Here is a 27,651-nt window from a genome sequence, read left to right on the forward strand (position 1 = left end):
ATGTTCCACACATACACATTGATATTACATCCAAATGTTTCGGTATATACCGAAACTATACCGAATTTGTACGGTACCAAATTAAGGGATATAAGTATAATTTTACAATTAAAGCACTTTACCTTTACCCTATTCTTAATCCTCAGTTTTTCGTTCTGTCATTTATTTATTTTCTTAGATTTACTTAGTTTGTCTTTATTAATTACATTTACTTGTTTTGTCTTTGCTAATATCATATTCGCAATTTCATTAGGATCTTAATGAACTAATAACAAAAGTTGCATGGATTTGTTTGTACCAAAATTGTACCGACTAGATATCATGTTTAAATTGTTTTCCGCATTGATTTAATATCGAAAACGTATCGAACCGTTTTTGCAAATACTGAAACCGTACAATACCGAATTTACATGGTACGGTAAGGTTCTAGTTTTCAGTATCCAAAGTTGATACTGTACCAAAATTGTACCGGTTGATACCCTTACCTGCACCCCACAAACACAACCGATGGAACTATGATTTTGACTTATCATGGTGTTCGCAATCATTTCCATTAATCAGTTCATTTCACAAAGTAATCATTGTTGTTTTACATGAGAAGGAAGAAGAATATCACAGAACTTTCAGTAAACTAACAAGTGCAAATGCAGTGACTTCCCTTTTTTCCTATTCTTTTTAGGCATTAATCTTCTTCTTACAATACATTATTGCATTAAATTAAACCTCGTTGCACCAAAACTCTGGAAGCAAAGGAAACAAATCTCCTCTCAATGAATTGAATTCCTGCTCTGCTCTCATCTCCTCCCATCTCCTGATCTCCATACCCATGAGCCTTTTGCCTCCCGTTTTCCCTCAATTCTCGTAGCAATTTTGTTGTATTTTTTCTCCTCTTTATTCTCCATTTTCTTGTTCTGGAAGCTAACTCTTTAGCACCTTACCCTATAGCATATATGGATCAATTGCAGCCCATTGTAGATATGCTGCCAAGTTATTATCCTTATCTGATGCTGGATCGCAAATCCGTATATCTTCAATCCCATCTAAAACAGTTGTTGTAAAAACTCCTCCACCTGCACTCTACTACTACCCCTAAGTGGCTCTTCTATGTCTTCTTTTCAATGTACACTGTTTGCAAGTTAGTAATGAAAAAGGGCTGCTTTGCGTCATCAAAAAAAAAATCACATCACTGGCAATTAGGAATTTCCAGGGGGCAAAAAACTGAAAACCACTGCTAAATGTGCAAATTCTCCGCGGAGCTTCAAGATTAAGACATAAAGTAACATCAAAGACCATTTAAATCCTTGATGAAGCTCTCTTGCTTTGTAAGGAACGAGTACATACAACCTACAAAAAGCTAGAACACCTAAAATTCATTCCAGGCATTCTAAGATTGGAATACAGTGAGATTTCCTATTTTGAAGTACAAGACCAACATGAATGCCCAATGACATCTAGCTAATCTGGGTAAGAAAAAAAGGATCATAGCTAACTTGGTAGATCTCCATACTTGGGATATTCCATACTCTCCATAGCTTCTGTTACCTTGCATGTTGTTTTATAATGTCCAGTTTGGTTACAACGACTACAATGCACAGTATGCTTCTCCCGATTAAGGTCCTCTACACACAGTCGCTTCTTTTCAGGGCGTCCAGGTGGACGCCGAAACTTGGGTGGCGTCACCACTCTACAGTCCTCATCCAAGGGAGGCTCACTTGTCTTGCTCCATTCACTTTTATCAGGGACTGGATTTATTGGTTGTGAGTATGTCTCAAGGTAACTGGACACAGTAAAACACTTCTCACAAAACGCATATATATCTTTTCTACAAGAGACGAGTGCAGCAACAGCATGAGAGCAAGGCAGACCCCAGAGTTGCCAATCAAAACACGAACAACAACGGGTTCCAATATTCACAATGTCAGACCTCTCAGCGGAAAGAACCTCAAATTCTACTTCATCTGATCGAAGGACTTGGTAGCCAGAAGCATGGTTCATTGCTTCAGCCATTCTCTGAGCGGCAGATGGGGCAAGAATTGGCATCCAATCAGATCCCATTGCACGCCGTTCAATGAACTCAGCCATTAATTTGCTGTGAATCTGCTCAATCACCTGAATTATGGGTAGTTCCCGAGCTTCAAGAATCCATCTATTAAATTCATCAATATTTGAAGAGAGATGTCCAAATCGTTTTCCTTTGAAATACGCTACAGCCCAACGGGATGGTGGAATTTGTTGGATCCACTTAGCTGCTTCTGGAGAAACCTCTTCAATTTCTGCCATTCTTTCTTTAAAGCCGACAGTGGTAATGGAGTAGGCAGCCTTCCAAAGAAGATGGACAAGCCTTGAGTTCTTAAACTCTTTACCAATGCTTTCACTTAAATGGCGCATACAAAATCCATGAGATGCATTAGGGAATTTCCTTTTCACTGCATCAACAAGGCCCTTCTGCCCATCTGATAAGAATGTCAGCTGTGGTATACTCTCTGTGCTTGTCTCTAACAGCTTATGAAGCTCTGATATAAACCACATCCAGCTCTCATCATTTTCTACATCAACAACACCAAAAGCAAGTGGAAATAACCCACCATCAGCATCAAAAGAAGTTGCTGACAATAAGGTCCCAAGGTACTTGCTTTTCAGTGGGATGCCACCAAGCCCTATAAGAGGAAGACAGCCATGCACAAACCCATATATGGATGCATAGAAGGAAACAAATAGCCGCTGAAACCTGTTATCAGCCCCAGTGGTGAAAACCTGTGCAACACTTCCAGGATTTGTCTTCTTTATTTGTTCACAGTATGCAGGAAGGAGGCAATATCCTTCTTCAGAAGAACCATAAATTGCAGCCAGCCCTCGCTCCTTGGCCCTCCATGCCTGCTTGTATGGGATGGTGATCCCATATTGTCTATGGATATCCTGCAAAATATCTTTGGGCTTGTAATTCATATTGTCTCGCAGCCGTTCCTCAATAAAGTTCACAATCCAATCTACAGACGCCTGGTGATGACCATGTTGTGCATTTTTCCCACATGTATGCGTCCCTTCAAGGCTCCTTATGGTGAAAGTTGGAACACTGGGAAGCTTCACTGCACGAATACGCCATGGACAGCCTTCTGTGGCACATTTGGCAAAATAGCGAATGAGATCACTCTTTATTATACGAAGCTCAAAATGTTGTGCAATTGCTGCTTCCTTGATGGTTTTCCTGAAAGTCTTGACATCAGGAAACTCCTGACCAACAACAAAATTGTAGTTATCCATGTTTTGAGAAATACAGTAGTTCAACTGGCAATCCCCTGGATCAACAGTTTCATCCTTTTCCTCCATCATTCAGAACTAGAATACTAACAAGTATATCAACCTCTCAAACAGAATTCCCAAGGAACCATAACGGTCCAAAACACTGCAAAGAAACTCATTTAAAGTCAGTTCAGGGAAAGAAAAACATAACTGATTCAAAGAAAGCAACCTTCAATGGAGAGCACTGCACCTAATTGTTGGAATCACATTGTTATTATATATCCTACTCCAACCCCCATCCCCTAGACAGAAATCAGAGAATGACTAATCAAGACTATGAATAAAATCCTTAATGCGAAGACACATGGTGACATGGAACCTCTGAGCGTAAAAAACAATTATCAAGCATACCTGACAGATGCGCTTAACAACTCTCAAAAAAGGAGCATATCATTGATTCCAACACAAGTAAGCAAGCAGTTATAAAAATATATTTCTTATCTGAATACGAACAATTCCCAAGGAAACAGAGAATGACCAATGAAAATCATGAAGGAAATCCTTAAAGCCAAGATCCATGCTGCAATGGAACCTCTGAGCCAAAAATGAATTATTTAACATACGTTTCAAATGCGCTCAACAATCGCAAAAAAGGAGCATATCATTGATCAAAACACAATTATATAATTCAGATATGGTAACAAATAGGCGGGCCTTATCAATGATCAGAAGATTCAGGATGTAATGCCAAAACTGAGAAGAGCTTGCATCCCTTCTGCTACCCCCACCCAACATGCAAGTTAATCTAATTTGATAGAAAAGGATAATTATGTCAAGTAAAGATCAATTAAGTAGAGCTCCAGAGTCCAGACGGAACCAGTATCGAAAACAAAGAACAGAGGGAAAAAGAGAGTAAAAGATTGGCATCCTTTTTAATCTATACAAATAGTTGACATCAACATCAACCTTTTTTTCCCTTTTTCAAATATGAGGAAATAGGAAAAACAAAACAGGAACTAAATCTACCATTCAATCCCAAATACCATCAGAGTTTTATTTAAAATATAGCTTGGGTAAGGATACCCCGAATCTAATTATAGAAGGATAGAACTTATCTACGATGCTTCACTATTGAAAACACAGAATAATAATCATAGTAAGAGACTGGAAAAGGCACTTACAGCAGAAGGAAACCAAATTGAAAGCTATAGAGTCCGAATCGTCTAATAAATTTGTAGGAACCAACCCGAAGATCAGAATCAGAAGCTCATAACAGCTTGACTTGCGCAAAATTAAGCGAAACAGAGCTGACTGAACAGAGGTTTATGAGTTGATAAGCCACGGATATCTGTGATTACAAGAAAACAGAGAGAATTTCACCATGTGAAGACAGGGGAAAAAGAGGATCAAGGTAGGAGATGATCTCTCTGCAGAGGAGAGAGAAGGGAAAGTTGGGGAAAATGAACTCGCTTGGCATTTGACGAAAGATTAGGGCTGATTGGGTCACCTTAGAGATAGAATAGTTATTAAGTCTTTATTTGGGGTTATTTCAGTCAAGATGCAAAAAAATTCAGGTGCGTTTGCTGCTTTGCTTCTGCGGGCGGGGAATGGGCCAGAGGCCCAGAACGAGCCCACCAACCTTTGGAATCTGGATCCTCCCACATATGGAGAGAAATAAAATGACCCAAACCATACACGTGGCATCTCTATGAAAGTGAAATATGAACAAAGGGCCGAGTCTAGATCTATCTATTACCCGTAAGCAAGGGTGTCAATTTGCAGTCCGAACCGCATCGGCCTGTTTAGCCCGAACTGAACCTTAATGGGCTGTGTTTGGGCTGAAGATGGTCGAGCCCGCACCAGCCCAAACCCAAACCCAAACCGCAATCCATTATAATCCGTTTTATAGTTTTACATTAAATATTGTTTGAATCATCATATTACTACTAAGTTGTTGGCATGGACAATCAAAAAAATTGAGCATGAATTCAAATATTAAATAGTCATGTTACTACTTGTAAGGGACAATTTGAAGGATTACCATGAATGCCCAATTAAATGTATCAAGTTTGTTTAAGTTAAGTAAATATTTATCCAATCCAGAGGTATTTCTTTTTGTTCGAAGATTTGTTTTAGGAGGACCATCCGGTGGATAGCTTGAGGAATGAGCTTGCATTTTCAATGTTACTACTTATTAAATGGGTTCTTGGCTTATATAAGATGGGTGAGATTTCTACTGTGTGGAATGATTTTTCATTTTTTAATAAAAATTGATCAATAGCAATTTTGATTTCCATAGAATCTTAGTTCTTGTTGCAAGATGCTTAACCATATATTTTGTTCTTTTTCTTGCATATCATAAATTGTTAAACCAAAGCGTTAGCCAACTTGAGTGTAGATCGTTAACCCAAATTGTTAATTAGCTTGAACCCCAACCGCATCAAACCGAAACTGGTATCCCTTTTCTTGTTTAGTTTTTGCCAAATGGATTCTTCTTTTCCTACATTGGATATTGTAAGTAAAACTAAGACTGGTTTGTTCTCTACTTCTCTTGCTAGCTACTAAATAACGCAAAACCTGAAAGCCATCTGATTTTTCATTTTTTTTTTCTTTTCTAATTCTTTAAGAAGAAAATTATGGAACACTTTTGTATGGCTACTAGGGTAGTTGTGAAGACTAATTTTCATTGTGTGAAATATTTCAGGGTGTTGTTTTACGGTCTAAACGCATCTGGATGGTTGTTCTGCGACTTAGATCATTTTTGGACTCATTTTTCAGAGTCTCAAAACCTTCAAAAAAACTAATTGTAAAAAAGCGACTCCATCACCACTACCCTCAGACTCGTGGTCGGTGTTCGTGGGTCAGCACTGAGCATGGAAGATGATCATCGGTCTCAAACCCTAACTAGGGTGTTCTGGGTGGAGTGGTTGGACTTATTAGGGATAATGGATGCACAACCATGAGCAGAGAAGAAAACAAGCAAAACACACAAGGGAAATTTAACGTGGTTTGGCAAAACCATGCCTACGTCCACCATAGAGAAAAAGAGTTTCATTATTTCTAAGAAACCTCACACCACTCTCACACCCACAAAGTGATACCATTTGCTTGCCCTTCATCCTTATACGGATGGGTTCCCTAATCCCCTACAAGGATTGATTCCCCAATCTCCTACAGAGATTGATGCCTATAGGTTATCCCACAGAGACTATTTATAGGGAAACCTAAAACCCTAATCCCAATGTAATTATAAGTTTACCCCATTACTAGTAATTAACCCAAACCCTGTTTCAATTACAAATACAACAAAAACCATAATTACATGGACCCATAGAATACAAGGCACCCAAACCCAACAGTTGGGTTTACATTTGTCTGTGGGTTATGAAGGATGTGGTCATGTGAAATAATCATAGGGAGGGCTGGTTGTGCTCTTGGCTGTGAGGTCGGTGTTGATTGCTTTGCTGAAAAAGACAAGCAATTAACTTTCATCAAATATCACATATCGTGATACGTATGTTCGACCTGTAGATGGATCAAAACATTTATAACCTCTGTGATTTCTGCTATAACCTACAAGAAGACATCGAGTGGAGCAAAATTGAAGCTTGGTCTTGTCGTATGGACACACATGGATAACATGCACTACCATAAGTCTTGAGCATCAAATAATCAGGTTTCTTGCCAAACAACACCTGATATGGAGACCGGTTTTGTAAAACTGGAGATGGAAGTAATTAGATAGGCAGCTATTTCAAATGCAGATGACCAAAATTTCATTGGAACTGCAGATCTGGCCAATAATGTGATTTTCCACACATTGCACTACAGGAAAACAGAATTAAAAACAGTCAACTAGGTGGGTGTGGAAGACTGCATAACTGCTACAATTGAACAACAGATCAATGGAACTCAACAGAAACGTTTTGTACCAAGTGGAACCATAAGAGTCTCACATTTCAGACATAGAAGAGCTACCCATCAAGGCAAACTAAACTTCTGGCCACTCTCAGTGGAGAGCTAATCTAACCCACCTTGATTACCATTTTATTTTCAAGTTCTTGGATTTCTACTCACCACACCCGACCCCCTTCCATACTGTCACTTAACATGAGGAGTCCGGTAATACGCTGGAACTGTTGCTGGGAAAAACATCTGTCGAACCCCTTCAGCTTTTATAATGGGGAAAATGATACCAGATGCTCCCTGTCATAGAAAACATGTAATTTCAAAGATTAAAAACTGCACTCTCTAAAGGCGGGGAGACATTAGAAAAGTTCCATTTGAATGATGATAATGATAATATGCACACTTAACGGAGTATCATCAGTACTGTAACAATTCAAAACCTATTTGATATCAATTGTTCAATTTGAATTCAACAAAGGATGTCAAACCCAGTCTCATTCTCTTCATGGGGTTAGCAAAATGTGATCACAAAACACACCTGCAATTCACCTCCCCCACCTCAACCCCAACCAGAAAGAAAGTTACTCTATTTTATGAGGTGAAGTTGAAGCACCCATAAGAATGCAGTTCCTCAGCTGGGCATCAATGTAAATACAACATTAATTCTGCAGGCCAGACCTTCACAACCTAAACTAAATTGGAAAACAGAAATTCTGAAACTATTGTTACAGAAACTAACCGATGATTTACTACTCAACTAAGAGGCATGGATTTAGCACTCAAGTAATCATTGAATCAAGGGAAAATTACATATACTACCCCTAAATAGAAATCAATCACAAACACCCCCTTATTGTTAATATCATCACTGATTTACTACTTAACACCCCTAATGGGGTCTTAATATCATCATTGAGCTTTACTACTTAACAGTAATGGAGTATTTGTAATTGATTGTTGATCCAGGAGGTCTATATGTAATTTGCCCTTGAGTCAAATGCACGTTTTAGAATAGAAATTTTAATGGGCAATCAGTGAAACATGATTTCCACATGAGTTACAATTAAAAATTTCACGCATTAAGAAAATCATTAGCATCATCTATGTGTAAAATCGACCACTCATCAAATGCACATAATAATGCAAAGCATGTTGTAACAAGGAACCCAAGCTACCACAGGAAAACACTGATGTTACCACTAAAATAATGACCCGACATGCCACAAAATGCCATCCCCAAGCCCACCATCAGGTAGCATTACAATGATCAAGAAATCATATCAGACTTCAATTAGTTGAACAATGAGCATTAATGTAGAAATCTTCCCCAAGACCAAAAGCATCTGCAGGTACAAAACCACATGCAACCATCTGACACAGGTGAGAGATTTAAACTTGAAGAACTTCTGGTAAAGACTAATAGATGTGACTTATCCGTAAAGACTAATAGCTGAAAACTTAAGAGAAGAAACCCTAACAAGTTCTACAGTTTCAGACACAACAGAAACTTATTTCTTTTAACAAATGGCAACACATACAACACAATTCAGAAGAAAGTAAAATTCTTTGAACTTTGCAAGAGAAACCAGAAACTCACATAAATTAATCTGGCTCCAATCTGGATGCGTTTGAGTGAAGGAAATGGTAGTAATAAACGGCCAACACCATATATTGCAACAGCAAAGAAATGAAGAACCAAGCTGAATGGGCTTGGGTTTAGACCAGAAAGCAAACCAACTGGTCCTGTTGAGCAAACACCACCGAGGCTTAAATAATCGAAACATGCTTCACGCATTTCCTTCCTCGCTGGATCTGGTGAAGCACAAAAAACCTTGTACAGGGCACCTGCTAACGTATTTATTGTAGATGCCAAAGGCTGCAAACAAGAAAATGATACTAAGGTGATGTGTTAGACGTAAATTGACCATCTCAGAAACAGAAATCAAGATAATCGATTTATTTGCTATTCAAGTACAGCACTTGGGGATCCAAAACATTCTGCATTAACAAAGAAACAATAAATTACATAATTTCTGGACTTCATTGGTTTGTGAGAAGAACAGGTCAGGCAGCATGTGGCCGGAAGAATGGAAAAAATAAAAATAAAGGATATGGAGCAGGGAGGAGAGGAGGAAACACTCACCCACATGAGTTTTTTACCAGCTCATTCAGGCTGAAACGACATCATACATACTAAGAATGATCCATCATCTTCCTAGGGTGAATGTAAGTCTTTAAGATTTTCTAACACCATTGATTTATTAGTTCTTCAAGGTTTTCATTAGTGCCATACTAAGTGTGTTCATCTGAATACACTTACCTTACGCAAGGTGTAAAAAGATTCAAGATAATTGCACAGTAAAGATGAATCATTGAGATTTTGCAGAGGCTTAAGAAGATTCCTTAGCACAACAATGTCAGACAATGCAACAGTCATTCCTCCACCGGTTAATGGATGACGCATGTTGAATGCATCACCCATTAACAGAGCCCCAGGAGTAGGAACAGGAGCAGCTGGCATACTTCTGTTTGGCATTGTTTTGATGCTTCCTTTGTCAATTGAGGCTATAAAGGCATCATACAGCTCAGGGGGGATCTGAAACATACACCGGTTAGTTAGTTGCACATATTAAAGCAAGAAGTGAGAATCTTGAATAACTTTGCTAATGTTTATTACAAATAAATAAAGACAAAATAACAACCAAACTTCTAGGTTCATGCATCAGTCTAAACATAGATACACATCATCAAATTGCAAATTATCGATACCTGAGAAGCCACTACAGTCTTCAAATACTTGGCCATTTCACCATTAGCAAGAGAAGGCACCTCTTGTCCAGGTACATCAACCAAACATCGAACCTCTGAACTACTAATGGGATAGAACAATATGGGAGAAGGATCTGCTAAAATAACATGCCCATGATTTGGGAATGGAAGTTGACATTTCTCAAGGATCAGACCAACAAAATAAGAGGGTACATCTACCTGATAAACAAAAGAAAGTATGAATACTAAGTTTCTCTTGAATGCAAAGGGTATTGGCATGATACAAAAGTCAAAATTGAGAGTCACCAATACAAGAAAGTAAACTTCTAACTAACCATGAAATAAGAAATACTGCAAAATTGGGGAGTCCCATAGTTCCACGAACTTATAGGGGAATGCCACTAATTTGAGTAAAAGAGAATTTATATAGGTTCACAAAATTGAATCAAAATCTTCACCTTATGATTGCAGAGAGAGCGGCGCAAATTTGAGAAACACCCATCACATACGATTGTGAGAGGAGCATATGCTTTTGTCTCTTCTCCAGTCTTGGTCTTGTATATCACCCCCTTAATGGTGCCATTCTCTTCAATTAATGATGTAACGGTTCCCTGAACCAATTGTACGCTGACATGAAAATTGAAAAAGTAATGATCAGACAACCAGCAAAATAGAACAGCACAACAACAAATTAAATTCTGAATACCTGCTGAGCAAATGTTGAGTTAAACAGAGCATATAGCATGATACTGGTTACAGCATCCGTCAAGACAGTTATACATTCAATCAAAGCTTGAGGCATTACTAAAAGTATTCACTTGCACTTGAATCAAAACTATATCATTAGGTCCAAGTAATATCACCAATCCGGGCCATACAACACCCCTCCCACCCCAAAGAAAAAACAGAAATGAACCCAAGACTGCATACTTATAACCATATCTGTATATGAAAAACAACATAACATTTCACTCCTACCATATGAGGAACCACATTACTTCCCAGATTTTTCATTCAAATCACTCTCAATTCTGCAGCTAGTGAATGTCCCAGATTAACACATGGAAACTAGTAATATGAGGGGGACTTAGAGAAGACTCCACTATCATTTTAGTTTGATGCAGCCAAGTTTCAACCACCAGCAGATCTTATCTCGAATTTCTAGAATCTCACAAATGCATCAGTAAAGTACAACAAAGCCTGGGAGAACAATTAATTAACCTAGACTTAATAGCCATGGTAAGAAAAAGACTAATTCATACTTTGGAAGAGAAGCAGCTTTCTCCCGCATCCTTTGTACGAAACGGCCATTATGGAAGCTCCTTCCTGACACGTCTGCGTGGAATTTTTCCAATGGATATGTGAGTCTAGTATTCTTTCCATCCTTATACAGCGCATAGCCAAATATTCGCTGAGCATCAATGTTCTCCACACAATCTGCAATTCAAATATATCTACTCACAATTCAGAACTATTACTTTGCCAAAATTGAAGGAACTATAAGCTTATATTCATGCCTACCCTCAAGGCCAAGCTCAATCAATTTCAGGTAACCCCCTGGTTGTAATAGTTCACCAACAATCCTGTCAGGTTCAGACAAATCTCTCTCAATCAAGTGTACTTTGCGCCCATCCTGCAACCACCATTGCGAAATATTGTTCTATTAAAGGTCAAGAAAGGATGAAGGCCTAGAAATTGTAAGAATTTTGTAGAGATTTCAGCCCAAATGTGGAGAAAAGAAAAGAAGAAGAAGAAGGTAACCTTTCCGAGCGTGTGAGCAAGAGCGGCACCAGCAACGCCTGCTCCGACGATTATTACGTCGGTAGCTCCTCCATTGTTCGAGCAGTGCTTTCCATTAGAGTTGCTGTTGACAAAATAATCCCGACTTTCGATTGAAGCTCTGTTCTTCCCCTTCCCCTTCTTCTTCCTCTTCGCTTGGGAACTGTACAGTAAGTAAAACCCAAGAAGAACAGCAAAGAATCCTCCCAAGATATCATCAGCGGCCATTTTTTGGAGAGATGAAAGAAATGTGATACAGATAGAAAGATTCATACCAGTCATCAAGAGGTTTATTGGCTAATGAAACCCCGAAGAGAATGATTTTTTGAAGTGAATGAAAAAGTTCATAGAAGAAACTACAAGGTTGAAGCTCAGCCACGCCAAAGCGGGTGTTTTAGTTATGCTTAATTATTTCCGTTAGGTTGGCGACTTACGTAAGCGGGACCGTTCGGTGGGCCCATTTCTGAGGAGTCCAGATCCTTTACCATTTTTTTTTTTTTTTTTTTGGTAGAAGATCCTTTACCATGACTCTAATATGTGTTGGAGGGAGAAAGTTCGACCAACTCCCTTTCACCATAAATACGTGGGGTTTACTAAAGTTTTTATTTTAAATTTTATTTATTTTTATTCATATGCGGGCCTCATCCAAATTTGTGGTGAAAGAAGAATCGCCTGATGGGGTGGTGATCCCGACTCGAGACATGAAAGTAAAAAGAATTTGAATTATCGAATTTGAATCATCTCCCCATCGGTGAATATGTGCTCTCTTTCACCCCAAATTTGGGTGGAATCCATGTGGTTTTTATATAAAGGTTTACTTTTAAATTTATTATTATTATTATCATTATGCAAATGTGGGTATTGAGGGAGGGATTAGGAGTACATTCTACTATCACGACATCTACTAAAACAAAAGAACTCATTTGTTGTACACATCTCTCTGCTATGCAGCAGTATAACAACAAATGATATTTTTTTCAGTGGCAAAGGAATTTGTCCTACATATGTGGAGAGAAAATACTTGGAGGAGAGTCAGGGGGCCATGTCAGAAACGTCAGAAATATTAAATAAGAAAATAGACAAAACAAAAAGGAATACGGACAATCATCGAATTTCGGGTTGGAAACTACATGGATGCACATCTGTCATCTGCGGTCCTGGATGCACATCTGTCATCTGACGGTTCTTTTTGTGACGGTTCTTTTTCAAGTTGGCATTCGAAAGAGAACGCCACCGGTTTAGGTAGAAATTTATGGCGTTTGTTAAGAGTTAAATTTTGCCAGCAAATGATCTAATCAAATCTACCAAAGAAATGATCTAAACAAATTATTTACTCTTCGATCATAATTTTTTTCTTTTTTCTCGGGATCTATACAGTTGATTTTTTGTGTAATGTCTTGATCTATAAGCGTAAGTAATTAGCACTTGATAAAATCCTTAAATTATATTTTAAATGAGATATGATTGTAGATCCCGTCGATATGGGCATTAAATGCTTCTGTGTCTTACGGTTACCATACCGTTTTTTTTTTGTCAAAAGTTACCATACCGTTTACAAATGGTATATGTATAATGTAGATATATCATACCTTTTACCATGCCTATCAATCGTAAAGATATTCTATACCAAATCAATATGGTATGGTACTATGGTTTCATTGTTTTTTTTTTTTTTTTGTTGCAGTACTTTTCTTTTCTTTTTTTTTTTTTCTTCCTCACAAAATAGCTCATTTGATTGCAACGATTTATTGGTCCACACCACAAAACAACTCCAACTCTAGATACAAGATATTTTGCGTCGAGCTTGACAGGTATGCCTATACGGCAAAGCTAGATGACAGGTCCGAACCTTCTCCGCACTTTCGCTGCTACCATCGCTACAACTTTAGGAGTTTTGTGTCCGCCCTTGAGGCGTGTTGTATGTCCCCCTATGAGGGTGTTATGTCCTCCCTTGAGGCGTGTTGTATGTCCCCCTATGAGGGTGTTGGTGTTTTTTTTTTTGGTTTTTGTGTTAGCCAAAATTGATAAAATAATGAAGGGAACAAAGAATTAAGAGAAGATCTGGAAAGACAAAACTTGAACAGAAAAAGAAGGGTAAAGGAAAACCGTCGAGGCGCGTCAGACGCTTTCCTTAAAACAGATTCGTCCCCTTCCACAGTGTGCTTGAGGATTCAACGGACGTCTGTCTCCCAGGATACAATGACGAACAACGATGTACTTAGCACAAAGTATATCGCAACGACGAACTTGACAAGGGCCTTCTTTCTATCACCACACGATTCAAACACGAAACTAAACTCGAAGCCAAACTCAAATCATTGACAACACTTACAAATCATTTTTAAGAAGATCCTTAAAACACACTTAGCATTATTCTTAAATCATAAAAGAAAACACAACACAACCATCTTCACCAAGGAGGGATCCCTATTTATAGATGAGATCAATGTCTCTTTAACTAGCTTGAAAGATGAAAAGCCATAGTCACTTATACCAAACCTAATGAATAAGTTATGGGAAATGAAAAGCTTTAGACTTTAATAACAAGCTAGGAAGTGAGAAGTTTTTTTGGGAAATCAAAAGTCCCAAAACCCTCCATTAATCACAATAGGGAAATGAGAAGTTTGTTGTTAGGAAATAAAATGTCTCATAACCTCCATTCATGAATTCTCCTTGGGAGATGAAACACCCAACTGTCCATAGGTATTCCCATAACCCTTCATTCATGACATCTCCTAGTACAATGAATCACCAAATAATCCATTGGTATTCTATGCACTTATTCCAGAAATTCATTTATTTTCACAAACTCTCCATATGAATGATTTTCATTCACATTCACTCATGCTCAAAGAGCATATTCCAACATTTTGTTCTAAGGATTTTGTGGAGGTGATCCATTTTGGGCTTGACCCAACCCTTACCCTGGCTGACCCTGTCTATTGCATGTACAACAGTTTGGTCATTTGCCACTCCTTAGTTCGGTTCGAACTTTGTGTACTCATGCAGGTGTGTTTGTCATTTTTTTGTTCTCTGAATGAAGTGTTGTTTACCAAAAAAATTGTGTAAATTTGTCAAGTAGAGGGACCAAGGTTAGAAAACAAATCTCTCTCAACCAAGGAATGGAGTTTGGCCAAATGATTGTGTCCACAATCAATAGGGCCTTCGGACTAGAAAATCTGTTGCGAAGTTGCAATTTCTAGTGATAAACTGAAAGATAAATTGGAAAGAAAATAAGTAGAGAGATGGAAGACAGGCACCACAGACAAATATACAGGGGATTTCTTAGAACTACTATAAAACTGAATTAATTCAAGACAATTAGACTAAAAAATAACTTGTTGAAGATCCTCCAATAGGGCATACGACTATGCAATGCCATCATTTCTCCTTCAAAGGCTGAGCATTTCTCCTTCAAGGGTTGAGCTGAAAATCTTGGGTTTTGAGTTTACAAAAGAGATTTTGCCAAAAGAATTCCGGGCTAGCTATGAAACCCAAACGTCCATGCTATGTACCAAACAATACAAGTTTGACATGCCAATATTGTAGCATATTTATGCTTTATTTATTTATTTATTATTATTATTTAGGTGGGTGGGTAAATTGTAGAATATTTATTCAGTACAATAAAATTTTTTTTTTCCGGTAATCTTCATTCAATACAATAATATGATATAAGCACAATAATTTCTATATTGATCAATAGTACGCGATATGAATTAACTGTCAAAATTTTGGACCTTTATGGCAAGAGACTCATTAGGCCAAATATTTTCCCCCTTTGAAATAAAGCAAAATTACATATTTTAGACTCCTATGCCGAGTCGCCGACTTCTTAGCTTACTCCCTAGATAGAGAGAGAAGTCGAATGGGAATGCAGTTACCTCCAAGATATGCTTCTCAGTATTGCGCAAGATGATGCCAATGGAAAGATGTATTTCATAAAAAAAAAATTCCCAAGTTCTTGATTTGAATTATTAACTATTAGGAATGCATTATAATCAAGTTTCATGATCCCTCACGAGTGGCCATCATGAATTCTATCTTGATTTGTGGCATGAGCAACGAAAAACTATTTAGTTGAATGACATTGTGTACTCATTTCCATCTCAAGAGTACAAGAAATTCATTATGAATCAAAATAAATCATGAATCATACATCAAAATAATAAAAAGAAAAGAACCCTAATATCAAAATTATTCACCAATAAAAGAAAATTACTGAAAAACACAAAAGTCATTTTGTATAATTCAAAAGATGGGAGGCATTTTCATTCCCTTTTTCTTTTCAACGAGTTTTTTCATATTTGTTTATTTATTTATTTTATTAAGTGAGATAGAAAAAAAAATCTGTAAAAGATGTTATCATTTTTGGGTGGAGATTCTAGAGAATATATTTAGATTTTATCGTAAAAAGTTTTTTATTAGCATTTGTAGTATTGAACTTCTCTTCCAATTTTTTAGAAGTTATTTTCATTTTTTTTTTGGTCACAACTTACAAGTCATAATGACAAGATCTTCATATATACGATATTTTTCTATTTTTTATAACTTATAAGTTATAATATCATTTTTTTGGGGGGTTAAAATTTATAATATCACTTCGAGCCACGTTGTTTAAACAATACAGGAACCGGTCCAGCTCTAGAGAATGTCACTTTAAACCCGAAAATTGACAGAAAAAATCGGTTTGACCGATCCACAAAAACATTTTCTTGACCTGACTGGAGGAGAACTCGGTCGTTAAAGAGCCGACACGTGCCTCGGGATTGCGACAGACTGACGTGTCAACCGCGTACTTGAATCTGATGTGAAACGGCGACTCGTTTTGCCCGCCAAGTCAAGTAGATTCCTTTTCCTGAATTCTGAGAGGCTCACATCTCTGAACACGCTTAAGACTATAATAAGTAGCGAATAAATTACAGGAGCAACGGAACCTGCGAAAACTGAAAACCAAAACCAAAACCAAAACCAAAACAGCAGCCAGTAATCGCCGTGCCTCCGCCGCGAATTGGCTGCCTTCTTCGCCGGCGCCACCTCTCCTCTTTTAACGTCTCCGCCACCCTAGCGGCCCCGGCCATCGGAAATTATGGGATTATCCGGCGGTGAGAAGAAATACCGCCGGAGCCCTAAAAGTCCGCTTTTGCCTCAAAAGCACGAAGGTTTCGAACCAGTCGAGGTTGGATTCAATGGCGCATCCTTCTCCGGAGCTGTTTTTAACCTCTCGACTACCGTCGTCGGTGCCGGTATAATGGCATTACCGGCTATCGTCAAAGAATTGGGAATCGTTCCTGGTCTCACAATGATTCTCTTGGCTGCTTGGTTAACTGAATCATCAATCGAGATGATTCTGAGACCTGCACGCTCCTTGAAGTCATCTTCGTATTCCGCCGTAGTCGGCGACGTGTTCGGCGGCGCAGGCCGGACTCTTTTGCAGGTCTGCATCGTTGTTAACAATCTCGGCATTCTTGTAGTTTACATGATCATCATAGGTATGTGACTCTGAATCGTCGTTATTAGTTTCCCCTTTTCTCTGTTTTTGTTTTCCCCCTCCCTAGTTTCTTTTTCCTTTTTCCTGCTTCGCCTATTAGGGTTCTAAGTTCGAATTTTGAGATTGTCGAGGCTCTATGAGCGCAGGAGATGTGCTATCAGGAACATCTTTCGAAGGAATTCATCACGCAGGAGTGATGGAAGGATGGTTTGGTAGGACCTGGTGGACTTCACGCTTCTTCTTGCTGCTTCTCACCACTCTGCTCGTCTTCGCCCCCTTGGTCTCCTTCAAACGTCTAGGTTTGTCTCACCGTTCGTCTTTACGGTCATCTCCTCTGTACTCCTGTCATACCTTACAGAGTTGTATCTCTGCCTGGTTTTTTATACAGATTCGTTGAGATACACATCGGCATTATCAGTTGCTCTGGCCGTAGTGTTTGTTGCTATAATAATGTGGGTGACGATTGTCAAGATGGTGGATGGAAGTATTGAAATGCCTCGTTTGTTCCCCAGAATTGTCGATCAAGCTTCTTTCTGGAAACTTGTCACCACCATCCCTGTTCTCGTCACTGCCTTCATTTGTCACCAAAATGGTATAAGTATCTAAAAACAGAGCCAATTACAGTCTAATTACTCTGTGTCTCTGTTTTTATTTACATTATAGACATTTGTGCAGTGCACCCGATAGAGAACGAGCTCAAGGATCAAACCCAGATGAAATCAATCGTTCGAACATCGCTGGCTCTATGCTCGATCATCTACGTAGCCACGAGCTTATTTGGGTTTTTGCTGTTCGGAGAGCAAACTCTGGATGATGTACTAGCCAATTTTGATGCCAACTTGGGAATCCCATATGGTGCTCTCATAAATGATATAGTGAGAATAAGCTACGGTCTTCATTTGATGCTTGTCTTCCCAATCGTCTTCTTCTCTCTTCGCCTTAATTTCCATGGCCTCCTCTTTCACCATGCCTTCCCCATTGCCTACGACAACCGGCGATTCGTGTCCATTACAATAAGCTTGATGCTCATCATCTTCCTTGGTGCTAATTTTGTTCCTAGTATATGGGATGCCTTTCAATTCACTGGTGCAACTGCTGCTGTCTCCATTGGGTTCATTTTTCCTGCTGCAATTGCTCTTAGGTGAGTGTCACAGACTCACAACCGAAACTTACACACTCATCCTCTTAATGCAGTCCTATTAATTTTACTCTTCTGTTAAATGCAGGGATCATTCTCATGGAATGTTTTCAAAGAAGGATAGGGTATTAGCGTGGGTGATGATCTTGTTGGCTGTGTCATCGAGTACTGTGGCTATCGGCTGCGACATCTACGGCTTATTCAATGACAAAATATTTAGCTAGTCTGTACATGGATGGAATGATGAGGTTCTTTGAATATACTTCTCCAGCTCTCTGTCTCTCAGTTTCTCAGAGGAGATGCAGATGCTGCTAGCCATTGACATACACACTCCTGAATCCTGATCGAGGTGTCCAGTTGCCATGACAGTAGGTTGTTCATAAATCATGTGTATTCTACTCCAGTTTTTCAGGGTTTCTTAAAAGAAGAGGATTCAGGGGATTGATCCTTATTTTTGTCTAACTATATTTTTCCTTTTAATCCAGTCCTTGCATTTCAGAAACGAAAGAACTAGATAGCTTCTCAGGTGAATTGATTAAGATAAATCTATATATCCAGAAGTTCCTAAAGAAAGCTGTGTTGACTCATCAGAATTTTTCATACAAGTGCATATGCCAATGGGGAAGGAGAAGAGTAGGGGGTTCTTGAGAACGAAATCATTGAGTGTGATGTGGAACTTTTATGAAAGAACAAACTGATCCAGTGATAGAGCGCTAATCTCTTTTACTGTTACATTATAATGAGGTTGAAATAGAGACAAAGATGAACTAATAAAGAAGAATTAATGATGATGAAGCCTGTTGGGCAAGTCTTTGGTGGTGAAGTAGGACATACTTCAGAGTTATTATCAAACTTAATCCCATTCTTTAGAAAGACATCCATAAGAACAGATTTTGACATCAATGACAAATTCAAACCCTGTTGACACAACAAAGCAAGAAAGAAGTGAGATTTGGGAGAAAGATGCCAACTTAGCGAAAGACTATGTCATTACAGTGGTTGGGGTTGTGAAAGAGTGAAACTGTTACGTTAACTTTGAGTTTGCAATCCTTTGGGGTCATGCTGTGAGTGGAAATCCCTCTATCCTTCACTCTTTTGGCTTAGAGTTCGTTGCTTCCGATGACAGTTTTTAATGCGGATCTTGCTTGGATAGTGCTGCTGGCATGGGGTGCCTGCGGTGCCCAGCATTGGATTGTCGCTTCCTAGCCTTCTTTAAGTCTTAGCTATTCAATATATGGTTCAATTCATTTAGAAGAAAAATCGATTTTTTTTCCACTTTAGTTATATGTTACTTGGTGTTTTAGGCGGCTTTTTTTTTTGTCAAGAACTAAAAAGCAGCACCATGATCGTAGCTGAACTTCCTAAGCCATCCTTGCATTGGGCAACCACAAAGCCTCCTACAATGTCCCATACCTCTTTTGTGAGTGTTGCAGTTCCATGCACCATCCAAGTAGAGTTGAAAATAATCAACACCCTCTATTGGAGAAATCATAGTAGATGGTTGTTAGTTTTCCACATGCAAGGGCCTAAAAGAGGTGTGAAATATATCTGCACAAATAGAAGCAAAGTGATTCATGGTGTAAGGCACTGAAGCATCAATACCACAAAATAATGATTTATTTCTAGTATTCCAAATACGCCAAGTCAAAGCACTCCATATTTAATTTAGTCTATCCATATCATCAAAACCCTTAAATTTTACTTGAATAAATTACATCCAATCATAAATATATGAGCCACAAAATTTTGTTCTATTATGCCATAATGGCAAAAGTTCCCAACATCTTTTCGCATGGGGGCAAAAAAAACAAAGCATGACAAACAATTTCTGAATCACTGTCACAAATAAACAAATTAGAGCAAGAGACAAATAGAGAGTTACCTATTGCAATTGCCTCATGAGAAGTTCTCCAAAGAAAATGTTTAATTTTTGAAAAAGTAAAAATGCGCTAAATTTTACTCAAAAAAATAGAAGAAGAAGCAATGTTACCTTGATTGTTAGTCATAGCAGGACATTAATAATATGTTGATCTAATAGTGAACTTACCATTTTTTTTTCTTGTACCATATCCAAGAGGCATGAGTCTCTATAGAGAGAAGATGGATACTCATCCACCTTTAAAGGAGTGAAAAAAGACTTAAGTAGAGAAATATCCCACTGTAAATTCTCCCAGCAAATCAAATCATAAATCCAAGACAACCCTTGAGTGGAGGGGGGCTACTAATTCCTCTCAAAGGGAGATTTGGTAACAAGTTCCTGTAGACTGTCAAGATTATTGTTAGATTGTTTTTTATACCATTTAATTTGTAAATTAAAATATAATCGAATCATATCATTAAAGTTTAAATCCCACCATTTATTATATGGTTTCACAAGTTCACGATTCTACAGTAAATGATCTAGGTTTTTCTTCCCTCAATCTGAACAACGTTTTTTTTTTTTTTTTGGGACAACCTAACCAGGGTTACAACAGGGTCGAGTTGGGCTAGGTTTATCAAAACTCTCATCTTAATCGTACATTGTTTAGCCTTAAACCCTGACCCTAATCCTACAAGGTTGGGTTAGTTTAGTCATTTAAACTTGGGCCTTGCAATTTTTGAAATGCAATGTGATAAAATTCCAATTCTACCCTCAACCTTGTTTCTTGTTTCACCCATCTTCTTTAATTCCCAAAAATCCATCTTTTTAAAACTTCCAGTAAGGGCAACAAAATAGGTCTTCACTCATCTTTGCAAATGTAGAAAAACAATGGGGTCTGGTTCTGGTTCTGGGCTTTCTTGATAACCCAATTGCTGTTGGAAAATCTCTTCTTCAACATCCTCTTGTGTCCATCTCAGGGCCTCTTACAGTCTTACTAGTAATGCTTCCATAGGCTCCCCACATCTATATGCCTAGTTACTTTTTGATCGAAAATAATATTAGAATGGAGACTATGGAGAACCAAATCGCAATCTTGTTCTTAACCCTAGATTGCAGGAAATGAAATTCTAATTGAAAATTTGGATGAAATCCTTTCAATTTTAGATATCTTCGAGAGGAACCATTTTTGTTGAAAATCCTCATGTAGATGAAGACCCTGAATTTTTTTTTAAAATTTTTTATTTTTAATTTTTAATTTTTTTGCCATTTTTTGAGTTTTGGATGAATCTAGTTAAAAAATGTTTCAGGTTGGTTAAAAGAAAAGAAGAAGATGGGTGAAGGATTCCCCCGTCGTCGACTTCTACGTGTATGATTAACTTTGAAAATAAGATGTAAAGTCATGAGTATTAGTCATGTAGTTTAGTTAAATTAAAAAATAATTTGAATTTCAATTATTATGGGTAAACACACCTTAACCGTGCAAACTGGGTGGGGCCTACCAAAAAAAAAAAAAAAAAAAAAAGAAGAGCAAACTGGGTGGGGAGGGGTTGGTGGTCCATGTTTTTTGTTGCGAAGTCAAGGAGTGGTCTCGGGTCTAGTCAAGCACTCAACCCTAACTTAGCCTAACCCTAATCATAATTGTGGCCAACTTACCTTTTTGACACCGAAAGTCTTCAACACCAAACTTGCACCCCCATACACTTTCTTTTTCTTTTTTCTTTTTTGGTTTTTTCGAACGCATCCCTTACATTGAGTCCCAATCATCTCCTCAACCGGAAACACTTTGTACTTTCTCAACGGCTATTGACCACGAATTATAAAGGCGCCTACAGGATTACGGTGATGGAGTTTATTTTTTGTAAATATTTTATTATTTTTTACCTGTAGACATCACATAATTTGTGGTTGTAATGCTGTCGAGAGTGTTCCCCGTCAAGGGAGATAATCCACGCTCCCCTACACTTACTTGTACTCGTATTAAGTCTTCATATGCATGCAATTTACTGTGAAAATCTGTAGTTGGATTTACTTAGGACTTGTTTGATTACATGAATTTATTAAAGATTTGAAATTTCCGAATTCACAAATAGGAAATTTATACATGTTTGATTGTGTGAATCCCTAAAAATTCATGAAGTCTAGGGATTCATCCTTTTACATTAAAAACGTGAATATGTAGATTTATGGGTATAAAGTGAAATTCAGAGATTTCACCCCTACTATAAAAGCGCTGAACATTTGAAACCATGACTCGATAGATGATTTTTTAAGATGAATTTACAGATTTCATTCAAAAGATTTGGAGATTTCAAATATTTAGAGATTTCAAATCTATAGACTTCAAATCTATGGAATCATAATTTATAAAATTAAGTGTTTGGTTGTGGAATGAAATCTATGGATTCATCTTAAAAAACTATTTGATCGACGTGATTTTTGTGAATGTACAATTGTAGTGTTATCAACACAGATGTTTTTCGTGAAATCAATGTGGCAAGAATTTCCATAATCTGATCAAATCAAATCAGATTAAAAGGGGGAAATATAAAATTGATTCATGAATTGGTTTTGCATTTTAATATTCAGAAAAATTGATCGATCGCTTTGGATTGAAATCAACCATGAGTACCGATCAAATTGGACCAATCCATAGACATGAATTCTCTGAGATTTTGAGAATCTCCAGACACAAGTAACCAAATTGGACCTTAGGTATCAAATCAAAGATTTACAAGCCTACAGTGTTTTTCGTGAAATCAATGTGGCAAGAATTTCCATAATCTGATCAAATCAAATCAGATTAAAAGGGGAAAATATAAAATGATTCTGAATTGGTTTTGCATTTTAATATTCCGAAAAATTGATCGATCGCTTTGGATTGAAATCAGCTTAGTCCGATCAAAATGGACCAATCCATGATGAATTCCTGAGATTTAGAGCAAAGTAGATTGGATCTTAATACAAATCACGATTCCAAGCTCTACATTGATGGCAAAAGAAGCAATCGATTTTGATGTTCCTCATCACTTTTAGGGTTCTGGTTCTTCTTTTGTTCATTTTTTTATTGTTGTGCAGCAGCTTTCGTCATGATTCTCATGAAGCCGTTTCTGAATTGCATTTCCCAAATTTAAACTAATTTACGAGGATGCCCTTGAAGATTCTTTTCTGAATTGCATTAATATCTCCTTTGTCCAAAGAGGACCGCCCCAACGGCTACTTTCAGACAACTCACGCCATTTAAACCTCCTCGGCAGCGGCAGCAAACGCTTCTCTCTCGTTTCTGCAACTAGGAATCTGGTTGAAGGATATGGAAGAGCATCAAGCACTACGGTACAAGCCAAATGATGATGATCAGGAGGAGGAGGAGGAGTTCTATGAGAAGATCGAAGCTCCTAAGTTTGTGGATTTCACCGTTCCAGAACAACCTCTTCCTGATGATCGTTTCTGGTTCTGTTTACGTGTCGGTGAGTTTTTATCTCTTGGTATTACTGTTCCTCTGCCAAAGTTTTGATTCCTTCTCCTGAAAGTGTCGTGAAAGTGTCCTTTTTCTTGTCTGGCTTGCTTTTACTTAACCTCTTATAGTCTTATCTAGTGCATTGTTTGCTCATATCTGTCAAAGTTTTGATTCCTTCTCCTGAAAGTGTCGTGAAAGTGTCCTTTTTCTTGTCTGGCTTGCTTTTACTTAACCTCTTATAGTCTTATCTAGTGCATTGTTTGCTCATATCTGTCAAATTTTAGCTATAGAACTACTGGGTTTTCTGCGTTCCTTCCTCGCAATTTTCTTCCACGTAAGCATCTTTTGATTTGATCTTACCGAGGGAAGACAAAAAAAAAACTGTTCTTGCTTAATCAAGGTTCCCATGTGCTTCACTAGATCGAGTAAAGCTGAGATCAACTTAATTTATTAGTGTCCCAGTGTTGGATTGAGTTTTCCTTTCTTTACCTATGCAATTCAGAAACTAACTTCTCTTTCTTTTCAATGTTATATTTCTTTCGGTGAATATTGTCTTTAGATTTTAGATCGTTTCCCAGTTTGATTCGAGTGATTTGGGATGGAATAACAGATTTCACTTTCGAAGTTCAAATTTTGTGTCCAAGTTATGAATGAGTTTCTTCATTGTGTTTCAGGATGCAACCAAACGCATGAAGAAGACAGGGATCCTGATGCTCTACATAAAAGTTTCATTCTTCGGGTTAGCTATTTTATGCTTTTCTGGTAGATACTAATGTAGTTGATGCATCATCGATTGCATAACCATCTTCAGTTGTCCAGGTTATTGCAGCAAGGAGCCCCAATTTAAAACTTCAGAAGGCATTAAGTAGACATGCTTCACGGTATATGAAACAATCAGAGTTCATTTATTTCTATTCCAGTTTTCCCCCTGAATTCTTTTTGGTTTCGTCTCAACTGAATCATCTCTTTTCTAATAGCTCAACTACTAAATGCCCCCAATCGGTTCCACCAAAATCTTCCAAGAGCAGAATATCAAAATTGACTGCAATTGCGTTGGCTTCTCAAACGATGGGTGATAACAAATTGAAGACAGTTCATCCTATATGTAGGCTAAGATCAGCTTCAAATGTGGAAGCTATGCAAACTACTGTTGCTGCAAAGGCTCTGACAACTCCTAGGCATAAAAAACGTCTCCAGGGTCAAGATCCCTTTCGTAGTGCTAAGAACCCAAAGACTGCTGTTTCTTTAACAAAGAATGGAGTGGTATCGAAGGCCTTGATATTCCACACGCCAAAGAAAAATGAAAGGGTGAAAAATTCGTTAACAGAATTACGTGCAGAGATGAAGAAGCTTGATCGAACCAGTCGGCAAAAGCAGGGTCGTTCACGTATTGTATCATCAAGATACAACACTTGTAATACTAACAGCAAGGTCCCCACTGCAGATCGTTTGGGAGCACATTTAAGTGCCAACAAGTTCAAAAAGCAAGATAAGGTTACATTTGTTTCCCAAGGTTCCAAGGATGGCCAGGCTGTGAAATCTTCAAAATGTCTCAACACCAAAACCAAGGCCAACAATCAAACCCCCATGCCTCAGGAACCAATTGATGACACTAGTGATACAGAGACTGATAGAAAATCAGGGGATGGCTCATCAGAAGTGTGCTCTGTATCAGGAACTTCCAGAAACACTGAAGAAAATGGTAATGACAAGCACCTAATCATTGCAAAGGAGTCAGAAAATTTAGTTGCAACTCCTACTCAGGATGAAACAACTCTGATTGAGGAAAATCCATTAGCAAGTTCAAGCTATGTAGCAGCCTTACTTTCCAATATGGAGGAGACTTTAAAAGAGAAGTGCCCCAAAATTCAAACTTCAAAAGCAGGAGATGCAGTTCATGAGCAAAAAGGGGCAGATGATGAGGATGTAGGATCAAGGGATGGCTCCTCAGAAGTGTGTTCTGTATCAGGAAGTTTCAGAAACACTGAAGAACATGATCATGAAAAGCACCTAATCATTCCCAAGGATTCAGAAATTTTAGTTGCAACTCCTAGTCAAGAAAAAACAACTCTGATTGAAAACTCATTAGCAAGTCCAAGCCATATAACATCCTTACTTTCCAATTTGGAGGAAACTTCGAAAGACAAATGTCCTAAAATTCAAACATCAAAAGTTGGAAACTCGAACCAAGAGAGAAGGGGAAAGCATGATGAGGATGTAGGATTAGATTACAAGGATAAGAAAGAGTTAGGAAATTATATTCCCAAATGCCAAAATGCCAATGGAGCAGGAGTTGAGAATTACATCATCGAAAGTGATGACAAAGAAAATGCTTCAGTGTCTTCTGACAACAGGTTTCAGCCCCACATGACTTATCGCTCCATTACTTTGTGGTTTTAAGTACATTTTTGTGCTAACAGTTCTCTTATTTGTTTCAAACTAACAGGGAGAATAAAGTCAATAACAGCCACTCTAAATCAAAGATCCTAAGCAAGCATAAGGCTCATGACAAGTCTCTGAAGGTAAGTATTAGATATGCCTATTTTTGCATCCTGTTGTTTTCTAAAGAGGTTCCTTCATCTCAGTGACTTGTTATCTAACTGCATTTGACCACGTGCAGCTCATTCAAGAGCCTGTTATAAGAGATTGCTCTGCTTCTGCAGCCATTGCTGCACAAAAGTACAAGAAAATAAAGCCAACAAACCCTAAACCTTTTAGACTACGAACTGATGTAAGTGAGAGTGTTGCAATAGAGATTTCAATGCTAGTAAGAATTTTTCAGGTTGCATCTGATGATGTATGAGGGACTTATATAGGAAAGGGGCATTCTTAAGGAGGCAAACCTGGACAGAAGGTTGGATCTTCTTGAACCTTCGAAAGAAAATGCAGAAGTTAAAAGGCTACACCCACTGGAAGCTTGCATAGAAGGCATGTGAGGCAGAATCGAGTGAGTTTACCTATCCTTGTCTGCATCCCTTCCCCCAAACCCTCCCCTGCCCTGTGTTCTCTGTATCCAGAATACTGGGTTAGTATAAGTCTATATTTATCATTTGATTCATGATTTCAGCCAACTGAGAAGTCCCATGGAGACAACCAAACTGATTCACAGAAAAGAGTTCAAAAGGTTCAAACTCAGAATCAAAATCTCACGTGCTCTAATCTAGATTGTGTGTTGCTTAAACTCATAATATAACATACTTTGCAGCCACAGCTGAAAAACAAAAACATTAAAACATCAAAATGTGCAACAGAAACAAAGGTGCCAACCATTGGGCAACAACAGAAGGTAATACAATTATTATTTTCTCTTTGAAGAGGAAATATTTGAAGGTTGATCAATCGAAGATCAGCTTGAAAATGCTAAAGAGCTAACCACTTCGATTGCATCCTTAAAACTTATAACCAAATCACCTTTTTTGTGGTGTCATTCTCAGCTGGAAGATGCTAAAGAGAGAACCAGTCAAAAAGCAGAGAGCAACTCAAAAAGGACTAAATCGCCTTTTTTACAGCCTCAAAGGTTTGCAGTCATGTCTGTGTTATGTTTTCATGGACTGAGAAAACTCCTATCTCCACCGGGACTAATATTCTTTTGTGCTTCTGCCTTCATTTCTGTTGTCAGGATAATGGATAGAGCAAGTGAGGCAACAACTGACAAAGGCACCACAAACACCATCAGTAAAGCAACAGCCACAGATTCATCTTCAACGGGTAAAAAACATGCAACATTTCCAAAGGAACCGAACCTTCACAGCATTCATGTACCAAGAAACTGCACAATGAAGCTGACCATGGGAATCACTTCATAATTCTTTTGCATCATTTTTTGTCTGTAATTTATATGTTATGCTTGTTCAATTATTTCATTGAATTCTCTTGTTCATGTTCACATCAAGCAAACAATATATTTTTACAGTCACAGCAACTGTGCTTCATCATTCTGTGTGCTCAGTTTAGTCATAAAAAGATCAAACCTAGTCATCAGTTCAAGTATGTATTTTAGTAACATAGTC

At 38.0% G+C, this 27,651-nt stretch overlaps 4 protein-coding genes across 5 annotated transcripts; 2 read left to right on the forward strand and 2 right to left on the reverse strand.

The window, feature by feature from the left end:
• Positions 1-821: 821 nt before the first annotated feature.
• LOC149017689 (uncharacterized) lies at positions 822-4,721 on the reverse strand. 2 transcript variants are annotated; one of them, XM_089152016.1, is made up of 3 exons: positions 4,422-4,721; positions 3,491-3,542; positions 822-3,403 (listed from the first exon to the last, which is right to left on the reverse strand). In XM_089152016.1, the coding sequence occupies exon 3, from the start codon at positions 3,328-3,330 to the stop codon at positions 1,486-1,488; it is 1,845 nt and encodes a 614-aa protein (XP_089008142.1). In that variant the 5' UTR covers positions 3,331-3,403; positions 3,491-3,542; positions 4,422-4,721; the 3' UTR covers positions 822-1,485. The 2 variants fall into 2 exon arrangements, with proteins under 2 accessions (XP_089008142.1, XP_089008141.1); XM_089152015.1 differs by lacking the exon at positions 3,491-3,542.
• A 1,745-nt stretch (positions 4,722-6,466) lies between these two features.
• LOC149017690 (squalene monooxygenase SE1-like) lies at positions 6,467-12,081 on the reverse strand. Its single transcript, XM_089152017.1, has 8 exons — positions 11,680-12,081; positions 11,440-11,551; positions 11,181-11,355; positions 10,377-10,545; positions 9,919-10,137; positions 9,470-9,745; positions 8,747-9,025; positions 6,467-7,446 (listed from the first exon to the last, which is right to left on the reverse strand). Exons 1-8 carry the CDS (start codon positions 11,977-11,979, stop codon positions 7,342-7,344), a joined length of 1,635 nt encoding a protein of 544 aa, XP_089008143.1. The 5' UTR covers positions 11,980-12,081; the 3' UTR covers positions 6,467-7,341.
• A 4,568-nt stretch (positions 12,082-16,649) lies between these two features.
• LOC149017691 (amino acid transporter AVT6A-like) lies at positions 16,650-19,626 on the forward strand. The gene is made up of 5 exons (XM_089152018.1): positions 16,650-17,189; positions 17,335-17,487; positions 17,577-17,780; positions 17,864-18,329; positions 18,415-19,626. The coding sequence occupies exons 1-5, from the start codon at positions 16,787-16,789 to the stop codon at positions 18,548-18,550; spliced, it is 1,362 nt and encodes a 453-aa protein (XP_089008144.1). The 5' UTR covers positions 16,650-16,786; the 3' UTR covers positions 18,551-19,626.
• A 3,482-nt stretch (positions 19,627-23,108) lies between these two features.
• Positions 23,109-27,111, forward strand: LOC149017692 (uncharacterized). The gene is made up of 10 exons (XM_089152019.1): positions 23,109-23,651; positions 24,316-24,380; positions 24,461-24,522; positions 24,619-25,995; positions 26,088-26,163; positions 26,262-26,372; positions 26,458-26,588; positions 26,709-26,765; positions 26,847-26,927; positions 27,076-27,111. The coding sequence occupies exons 1-7, from the start codon at positions 23,495-23,497 to the stop codon at positions 26,575-26,577; spliced, it is 1,968 nt and encodes a 655-aa protein (XP_089008145.1). The 5' UTR covers positions 23,109-23,494; the 3' UTR covers positions 26,578-26,588; positions 26,709-26,765; positions 26,847-26,927; positions 27,076-27,111.
• Positions 27,112-27,651: the final 540 nt, after the last annotated feature.

This window comes from Hakea prostrata, chromosome 4 (assembly GCF_041222555.1).
Source record: "Hakea prostrata isolate BN-2017 chromosome 4, UWA_Hpros_2, whole genome shotgun sequence".
Taxonomy (NCBI): domain Eukaryota; kingdom Viridiplantae; phylum Streptophyta; class Magnoliopsida; order Proteales; family Proteaceae; genus Hakea; species Hakea prostrata.